General features: G+C 49.5%; 1 protein-coding gene across 3 annotated transcripts in view; it reads left to right on the forward strand.

Moving 5' to 3' along the window:
* The window catches only part of LOC125487757 (ephrin type-B receptor 1-like), a 22,998-nt gene that overhangs the window by 3,627 nt on the left and 9,371 nt on the right, over positions 1–10,000 (forward strand). The window contains exons 1-2 of one of the 3 annotated variants that reach the window (XM_048619991.1): positions 1,197–1,962; positions 6,549–6,613. In XM_048619991.1, the coding sequence (XP_048475948.1) occupies positions 1,905–1,962; positions 6,549–6,613 (123 nt within the window). In that variant the 5' untranslated portion in view covers positions 1,197–1,904. Of the gene's footprint in view, positions 1–1,196; positions 1,963–6,548; positions 6,614–10,000 lie in introns of those variants that run through there. The other 2 variants (XM_048619990.1, XM_048619993.1) reach the window with 2 other exon arrangements.

The following is a 10,000-nucleotide window of genomic DNA, read 5'->3' on the forward strand; positions in this document are numbered from 1 at the left end:
AATCCAGGTTATCCCTGAGAACATCTTTGACCCTCTCGAGAACCTCAGATATTTAACCCTGTCTGCAAACAACATCGAGAATCTTCCCAGTAACCCACTCCACAACTTAAAACGTTTGACAACTTTAAACATCTCACATAACCAGCTGAGAACAATTCCTGCAGGCTCATTAGAGGGACACTCCGAGCTGAATTTGTGTCTTTCCAACAATCCATGGCTCTGCGATTGTGACATTCAATATTTAATCGAATGGATCAGGGGGCTAAATCAGTTCAGTGGCGAAGGAACCTTGAACACCACCGATGTTGTTTGTAGTGACCCCGCTGAAATGAGGGGAGTGTCCCTCCTTGAGCTCCACCCATCAGAGTTGTGCATGACCAGCCTTCCTGGATATGTGACCCTGCCAGTTCTCAGCACTACAGGCATGCAGACTGCGAGCCCAACATGGCTCCTCACCACTGGCCCAGGAGATGCTGTTAACCGCTGGGCGCCATCGTTTGCCCTCCTTGAGGCGCTGGGCATGCTCAGATCGAGTTGCTTCCATCTCTTCCTTCTGCACAGCCTCTGGTTCGTCCTCCTGCTGCTGGAGAGTGGCCTGCTCCTGTTCTACACCCTCCGCTTCCACCACCGAGGACACGTGCCCATGAAGCGCCTCGCCAAGAGACGACTTGGCATCCGACTGGTGCGGTACAGTCTGCTGGTGCCCAGTCCTCGCCAGATCTACCCCGCCCTCAGCCCCTTTGGGGAGGTGGGGGACATGGAGGAGGCCGGCGGTGGTTATCCACAAGACGGTGTCTTCAACCCACAGCTGGAGGACCCCAGGCCCTCTCCCGATCAGATGGTCGCTCCTGCTCATGACTTGTAGACGGCCAACTCCGACCAAGGCATCCTCATCAAAGCCTGCAAGTTTTGCAGTAAATTGCGGGCCTGAATTTGCCCTGGTGTCATCTCTATTGACATACGTAACAACAAGAAGAGCAAGCATTTTATTCATTGGCAACTATTGGGACCAAGAGTGGGCCGCTCGATCAGATATTCCGGCTAATCGAGAGGGCGACATAATTGGTGTAAAAACACACACTCAGCAACAGAAACATAATGCAGGGGGTATACACGTCGCTGTTAGACTTTATGTGTAGCAGAAATCACTTCAATAATAATGTAGCCTTGCCTTAAATAAAACTTACCAGCAGTCAACTGATTGATTACTGGGCAATATGGTGGCTCAGTGGTTAGCACTGCTACCTCACAGCACCAGGGACCTGGGTTCAATTCCACCCTCAGGCGACTGTCTGCGTGCAGTTTGTGTCTGTGTGGGTCATGTTGAGGTTGTACAGGACATTGGTGAGGCCTCTTCTGCAGTAGTGTCCAGTTCTGGTCACCCTGTTATAGGAAGGATGTTATTAAGCTGGAGAGGGCTCAGAAGAGATTTGCCAGGAATGGAGGGTTTGAGCTATAATGATAGGCTGGGACATTTTTCACTGGAACGTAGGAGGTTCAGTGGCGACCTTATAGAAGAGGTATAGAGAGAGTGAATGGTAGTCGTCTTTTCCCTAGGAATGAGAGATTTCAATAGTAGGGGGCACATTTTTAAGGTGAAAGGGAGAGAGATTTAAAAAAAGACATGAGAGGCAAATATTTTTACACAGAGGGTGGTTCGCATTTGGAATGAACTTCCAAAGAAAGTGGTAGATGCGGGTACAGTTACAACGTTTAAAAAACATTTGGATAAGTACATGAATAGGAAAGGTTTGGAGGGATAAAGGCCAAATGCAGGCAGATGGGGTCAACGGCTTGATGGTCACTGCAGGAGCAAAGATTACCCACTTTCAGCACGAGCCATTACAGCGAAGGGAGCTTCATACTGAACCGGGAAAAGGTTTGGATATTCCGCTGGGAATCCCATGAACATGGGCATTTGGCTCCTGCTGTGCCTTACCCCCACGGTACTGGCTGTGGAAGGTAAGTCATAAATCCTGCTTTCCAATGGTATGAGACTGAATTTCCCTGCTGCAATCCCGCTCCCCCCCGTAACTGTGGAACTCCCCCACCACCCACTTCCCTGCCCTTTGGTGGGGCAATTCCCATGGGCTGTTCCACTCTGGAAGGCATCGCAGACCAGTCGCAGTTTTGTCTTTTACATCGTGTGGAGTGTAAGTGCGTTATTGGTGTGTGGGTCTGAGCAATGCCAAGGGACAGCAGCCAGTGTTGGGGGGCCGCTCTGGGGGGCGGGGGGATTCCTGGAAGTTTGGTTACATGGCCTTCCCACTACAACCCCATCCCCCAACCTATTGGCTGCCTGGCCTGTCCATCTCCACGATGACCTGCCTTCTCAACCAATCAGGGATTTCTCAGTTACCCAATTGGATGTTGGCCATTAAAGATAATTAACAGGTTTTTAAATGAGGCCCTGTGCTTTCTCGATATCCCTTAGCTCCCGGCTGTGGACTGTGTCTGGAACTGTGGGTCACCCTCTGCCCCCAGTCACGCAATCACAGGGTCACAGTTTTCCTCAGAAAAGCTTGTTCCTCTGTGACAGAAATCAAGGCTTTTCGGCAACCAATCATTCCTGATAATCCCTGGAATCCTGCAGCAAGCAACTCACTTCCTGATTCCCTAAAGCCTGTCCACCATTGACAAGGCATAAGTCGGGAGTGAGAGGGAACACATCCCTACTTGCCCTGGATGGGAGCAGCTCCAACAACACCCAAGAAGCTTGACACCATCCAGGACAAAGCAGCCCCCGCTTGATTGGCACCACATCCACAAACATCCCACTCCCTCCACCACCAACGCTCAGTAGCAGCAGTGTGTACCATCGACAAGATGCATTGCAGAAATTCACCAAAGATCCTACACCAGCACCTTCCAAACCTGTGACACGTGGGCACACCTCTACCCGCAAACTGCCCTCCAAATCGCTCACCATCCTGACTTGGAAATATATCGCTGTTCCTTCACTGTCACTAGGCAAAAATCCTGGAATTCTTAACTTAACGGCACTATCTAGGTGTCCCTACACTATACAGACTGCAGCGGTTCGAGAAGGCAGCTCACCCCCACCTTGTCAAGGGTAACTAGGGGTGGGCAAGAAATCTTAGCTGAGCCAATACCATGCACTCATTGCCACATCCAAGAATGAACTATTTTTTGGAAAAAAAATCACTCACTCCCCTCCACAAATGGTATTTGCTTGTCAAATATGTTTTCTTACAATTCCAAAAAAAAATTTTTAGGCTAAAACTGGGCTACAGGTTACACCATCAGTGTCTCATCCAACAAAACACATTCTTTCATTCTCAGGGACAACACCTTTCCAAAATGTTGGGGCACAAACAGAGCTATAAAGTTGTTAAAGGCTTAGACAAAGTGGGTAACCTGAGAAGGATGGGGGATGTGAAAAGATTTATCGAGGGAACTCCAGTTTGGGAGACAAGGATGCAAATGGTGGAGCTCGGAGTTGCAAAAAAGAGGCCAGGGGTGGAGGAGTGGGAAAGATCTCTGAGGCTAGCCTCCAGCTGGGAAAGGTGACGGAGGTAGGCTGGGTGGGGCAAGGCTGCGTGTTGGAGAGGGAGAGAAGGGGCAAGATTTATGTTGAATTTGTGTGGGAGACCAGTCAGATCTCAGCTGGAGTACAGTGTACAGTTCTGGACAGAGTTTGAGAGGACAGGAGAGATTGACAAGGACGGTTTCAGGAACTTCAGTGATTGAGATAAATTGGAGAGGTTGTGACTGTTCTCCTTAAAGAGAAGGCTTTGAAAGAAGTTTATAAAATGATGAGAGATTTGGGCAGGGTTGACAGGCAAGAACTGTCCCAACTCATAAAAGATCAAGGATGAGAGGGAGCAGATTGACAATGATTTGAAGAAAAAAGGAAACGCAAGGTGAAAAAGACTTGTTTTCACTCCGTGATTCATTCGCGTCTGGAATGCACTGCCAGGAAATACCGTGAAGTTAGGTTTGGTCAAGGCATTGGAGTGGATGGTTATTTCAATGGACACAATGTGCTGGCTCACAGGGGAGATCAGCCTCAAGAAATGACGCTCACTCAGATGGGCCGAATGGCCTCCTTCTGCCTGCCTTGTGACAACTCGGTGACTCTGAGTGAGAATGTGGGCCAGTGTGATTTTGAATGAGTTCAGGTTTAAGAGCGTGGAAGGTCGGGGTTTGGGGTGGGGGGGGAGCGGGGGGAAGGGTCAGGTAGAGTCCAGACCTACCTCCATAGGAAAGATTTGGACGAGGCCTTCAGCTGAGAGAGGGGAGGCTGGCTGGTGGTGTTCTTTGTGTCAGAGTGAGTACGGGGCTCACTCAGTTACAAATGCAAAGCCATCCAGGGTAAGGACATAACTGGAAGCAAAAAAGTCTGTCATTTACTTTGGAGTAAGATTTTGACCATAAGATCCAAAGGTTTATAAGCAACTGACAATCAACAGGGAAGCAATGACCCTCTAAGTGAGCCTCAGGATATTCCTGTACACAGAAATCAGTCTCAACTGACCATAACGCTCTTCAACATATTGAACAGCACTGTACTGCCACACTCCGCGAGTTATCAAACACTCTGTAATTATAAACAGACGGGCTTACCGAGTTCCCAGGAGGAACACAGGCCTTGAATTTCTCTGCACGTGCACTTAACCCATGGGACCTTGATCAGATGGGCCAATGGGCTGAGGATTGGCAGATGGAGTTTAATTTAGATAAATGTGAGGTGCTGCATTTTGGAAAGGCCCATCAGGGCAGGACTTACACCCTTAATGGTCAGGTCCTAGGCAGTGTTGCCAAACAAAGATACCTTGGGGTGCAGGTTCATTGTTCCTTGAGAGTGGAGTTACAGGGCAATAAAGGCAGCATTTGGTATACTTGCCTTTATTGGTGAGTGCATTGAGTATAGGAGTCGGGAGGTCATGTTGTAGCTGTACAGAACATTGGTGAGGCCACGTTTGGAATACTGTGTTCAATTCTGGTCTCCCTGCTATCGGAAGGATGTTGTTAAACGTGAAAGGGTTCAGAAAAGATTTTCAAGGATGTTGCCAGGGTTGGATTGAGCTATAGGGAGAGGGTGAATAGGCTGGGGCTATTTTCCCTGGAGCACCGGAGGCTGAGGGGTGACCTTATAGAGGTTTATAAAATCATGAGGGGCATGGATAGGGTGAATAGACAAGGTCTAATCCGAGGGCAGAGGAGTCCAAAACTAGAGGGCATAGGTTTAAGGTGAGAGGGGAAAGATATAAAAGGGACCTAAGTGCCAATTTTTTCACACAGAGGGTGGTGCGTGTATGGAATGAGCTGCCAGAGGAAGTGGTGGAGGCTGGTACCATTACAACATTTAAAAGGCATCTGGATGGGTACATGAATAGGAAGGGTTTAGAGGGATATGGGCCAAATGCTGGCAAATGGGACTGGATGAACGTAGGATATCTGGTCGGTATGGACGAGTTGGACTGAAGGGTCTGTTTCTGTGCTGTATGACTCTACGACTGTAAGTGAGGTTTACATGGTGTGGAGGAGAGGCTGAGGAAATTCAGAGTCCATGTGTCCCCACATGGCCACTCCCACATGCCCACTCATATTCCAGAATTCCTGGACTTTCCGAAAAGAGACAGGGACAGATAGCCATTCTCCACTCTGTTCCATTGTCTTGAGGGTGTTTGAAGTTTTTGTCAGTGCTGTATGTGGGGGGGAGGGGGTGCGCGGTGTAGTTTGTTTTCTGGGGCTTTGGAGGTTTAGGGTTCAAATCTGACTCTGTATAATCTGTGCAAAACTCATTGACTGGAAATTGACAAATGAGTTTGCAAACAGTCCTGTTATAAGCAGACCAGGAAGTTCTACAGAATCTAACAATGTGACCCTTGAAAGAAATCAAACAGATAAAGGGGCACACTATCCTTCAGGGAGGTCCTGAGGCCAATGTATTGACTGCCTGTTTGTCAAGGCTGACAGTGACTATCACCTGGTGACTCCCAGGGTTCAATGCTCCTTCTGTCTGTGGTCCTGAGCAGAGAATTGTGGAACATGTACTACCCCCACACCGCGCCCCACAAAGTCCACTCACCCATCTGCTCCGAGACAGCCCAATGAGGGAGTTGTCCCTGTGCCAAGGTGACGCCAGCAAACCGACCCAGGGTCTGCGCCCGGGAAGGGCTCGGGCTTGGCTGTGATGCCACATCTAGTCGAGCAGCTCTGTGAGGCACTGGAGTGTCTGTAGAGCCTGTTTCTATCCCCCCACCCAACCCCGGTGTTTGGAGAGGGTTGGGTGCCCACAATCATCAGGGAAGGAAAGACAGGGAGTCAAACTGGTCAATGCCAGGTGGAAGCCATTGGATGGGCTTCTCCACGTTACCCACCCCCTCCACCACAAGGGGGAGCCAGCCAAGCGACTGGAACTGGACCCCGAGCCAATGCTCTCTCTCCAAACTGAGGGAGTGCTGCACTGCCAAGGGTGCCATCTTTCAGATGGGCTTCATTGGCTCTGAAGCTGTAGAGGGGCATCCTGATGGTGGCAAGAGGCACTTAATAAATGCAACTCCACCTTTTCTCTCTGCCAGAGGTGCTTCTGGACACTCAGTTGGAACAGGACGAGCTGAACTGGCTGGTGACGCCTGAAGGAGGGGTAAGGCACAGGCTGATCCCAGAGGAGATTAATTGTTTGCAGTCCCATTGTGGTAAAGAACAGGAAGGGGCAAAAGGATGGGGCATTTTATTTGGGGGTAGTGTTGAAACCAGAGTATGGGCTGAAGGTGGGGCAATGGCTAATAGCAAAGAACAGAATCTACTTTAACAGAGAATCTCCCAACTACAGCAAACACAGCGGCTGGTTCAAACTACAGCAGGGCATCACCAAAACACACACCCTCACACGCCCGCACACACACACACAACACACACACACACACACACACAACCTATTCTCACACACACACCTATTCACACACACAGTCACCCACACACATACCCACAGACGCACACACACCCATACACGCTCGCTCACTCTCTCTCTCTTTCTCACACACACATCCATACACATGCACACACTTTCACACACACCCATACACACACACTCTCTCTCACACACATATCCATACACACACACATGCACACACGCTCCATCACACACACTCATACTCTCTCTCACACATGCACATACTCTCACTCTCTCTCTCACACACACGCACTCTCTCTCTCACACACACATACACACACACACACTCTCTCTCTCTGTCACATGCACTTACTCTCACTGTCTCTCTCTCTCTCACTCACACACACTCTCTCTTTCACACACAAACACCCATATACTCACACTCTCACACACACCCATGCGCATGCGCACACGCACACTCTCTCTTGCTCTCTCTCAATGGCCTAGTGGTATTATCGCCAGACTATTAATCTAGAAAGCCAGCTGATGTAAAAAAAAAGTCTGGAATTAAGAATCTACTGATCGCTGTGAATCCATTGCCAATTGTTGGAAAAGCCCATCTGGTTCACTAATGTCCCTCAGGGGAGGAAATCTGCCACCCTCACCTGGTCTGGCCTACACGTCACCCACAGCAATCAGGTTGACTCTCAACTGCCCTCTGAAATAGCCTAGCAAGCCACTCAGTTGTACGAATCGCTGCAAAGACTCAAAGATATGAAACTGGATGGATCACCTAGCATCGACCTAGGCACCAGAAAAGACAATGGCAAAAACAGTCCAATCGACCATGCAAAGTCCTCCTCACTAACATCTGGGGGCTAGTGCCAAAATTGGGAGAGCTGTCTCACAGACTAGTTAAGCAACAGCCTGACATAGTCACACTCACAGAATCATACCTTACAGACAATGTCCCAGACATCACCATCACCACCACCATCACTGGATATGTCCTATCTCACAGACAGGACAGTCCCAGCAGAGGTGGTGGCACAATGATATACAGTCGGGAGAGAGTTGTTCTGGGAGTCCTCAACTTTGACTCTGGACCCCATGAAGTCTCACGGCTTCAAGTTAAACATGGGCAAGGAAATCTCCTGCTGGTTACCACATACCGTCCTCCCACAGCTGATGAATCACTACTCCTTAATGTTGAACAGCACTTAGGGGAAGCGCTGAGGATGACAAGGGCACAAAATGTACTCTGGGTGGGGTTTTCAATATCCACCACCAAGAATGGCTCGGCAGCAGTACTACTGATCGAGCTGGTTGGGTCCTAAAGGACATAGCTGCTAGACTGGGTCTGCAGCAGGTGGCGAGAGAACCAACAAGAGGGAAAAACATACTTGACCTCATCCTTACTAATCTGCCAGCTGCAGTTGCATCTGTCAGTGATGGTATCGGTAAGAGTGACCATTGCACAATCCCACCTTCACATTGAGAACAACCTCCATCGTGTTGTGTGGCACTGTCACCGTGCTAAATGGGACAGACTTGGCACAGATCTAGCAACTCAAGACTGTGGGCCATCAATAGGGCTGGATTTGTACTCCCGCACAATCTATGGCCCAGCATATTCCCCACTCAACCATTACCATCAAGCCAGGGGATCAACCCTGGTTCAACGAAGAGTGCAGGAGGGCATGCCAGGAGCAGCACCAGGCATACCTGAAGATGAGGTATCAACCTGGTGAAGCCACCAAACAGGACTACTTGCACACCAAACAGCGAAAGCAGCAAGTGATAGACAGAGCTAAGCGATCCCACAACCAACGTATCGGATCTAATCTCTGCAGTCCTGCCACATCCAGTCGTGAACGGTGGTGGACAATTAAACAACTCACTGGAGGAGGAGACTCCACAAATATCCCCATCCTCAATGGTGGAAGAGCCCAGCACATCAGTGCAAAAGATAAGGCTGAAGCATTCGCTGTGATCTTCAGCCAGAAATGCCAAGTGGATGATCCATCTTGGCCTCCTCCAGTGGTCCCCAGCATTACAGATACCAGTCTTCAGCCAATTCGATTCACTCCACGTGATATCAAGAAACGGTTGGAGACTCTGGATATGGCAAAGGCCCTGACAACATTCCAGCATTAGCACTGAAGACTTGTGCTCCAGAACTTGTGCTCCCCTAGCCAAGCTGTTCTAGTACAGTTACAGCACTGATATCTACCCGACAACGTGGAAAATTGCCCAAGTATGTCCTGTATGCAAAAAGCAGGACAAATCCAACCCGGCCAATTACCGCCCCATCAGTCTGCTCTCGATCATCAGTAAAGTGATGGAAGGTGTCACTAACAGCGCTATCAAGCAGCACCTGCACAGCAATAACCTGCTCAGTGACGCCCAGTTTGGGTTCCTCCAGGGCCACTCAGCTCCTGACCCCATTACAGCCTTGGTTCAAACGTGGACAAAAGAGCTGAATTCCAGAGGTGAGGTGAGAGTGACAGCCCTTGATATCAAGGCTGCATTCGACCGAGTGTGGCATCAAGGAGTCCCAGCAAAACTGGAATCAATGGGTATCAAGGGGCAAACGCTCAGTGGTTGGAGTCGTACCTGACACATAGGAAGATGGTTGTGGTTGTTGGAGGTCGCTCATATCAGCTCCAGGACATCTCTGCAGGAGTTCCTCAGGGTAGTGTCCTAGGCCCAACCATCTTCAGCTGCTTCATCAATGACCTTCCCTCCATCATAAGGTCAGAAGTGGGGATGTTCACTGATGATTGCACAATGTTCAGCACCATTCGCGGCTCCTCAGACACTGAAACAGTCCATGTTCAAATGCAACAAGATCTGGACAATATCCGAGCTTGGGCTGACAAGTGGCAAGTGATATTCGTGCCACACAAATGCCAGGCTATGACCATCACCAATAAGAGACAATCTAACCACCGCCCCTTGATATTCAATGGTGTTACCATCACTGAATCCCCCACTATCCACATCCTGGGGGTCACCATTGACCAGAAACTCAATTGGACTCACCACATTAACAGAGTGGCTACAAGAGCAGGCCAGAGGCTGGGAATACTGTGGCGAGTAACTCACTTCCTGTCTCCCCAAAGCCTGTCCGCCATC

The sequence above is a fragment of the Rhincodon typus genome, chromosome 45 (assembly GCF_021869965.1).
Source record: "Rhincodon typus isolate 14 chromosome 45, sRhiTyp1.1, whole genome shotgun sequence".
NCBI classification, from domain to species: Eukaryota; Metazoa; Chordata; class Chondrichthyes; order Orectolobiformes; family Rhincodontidae; genus Rhincodon; species Rhincodon typus.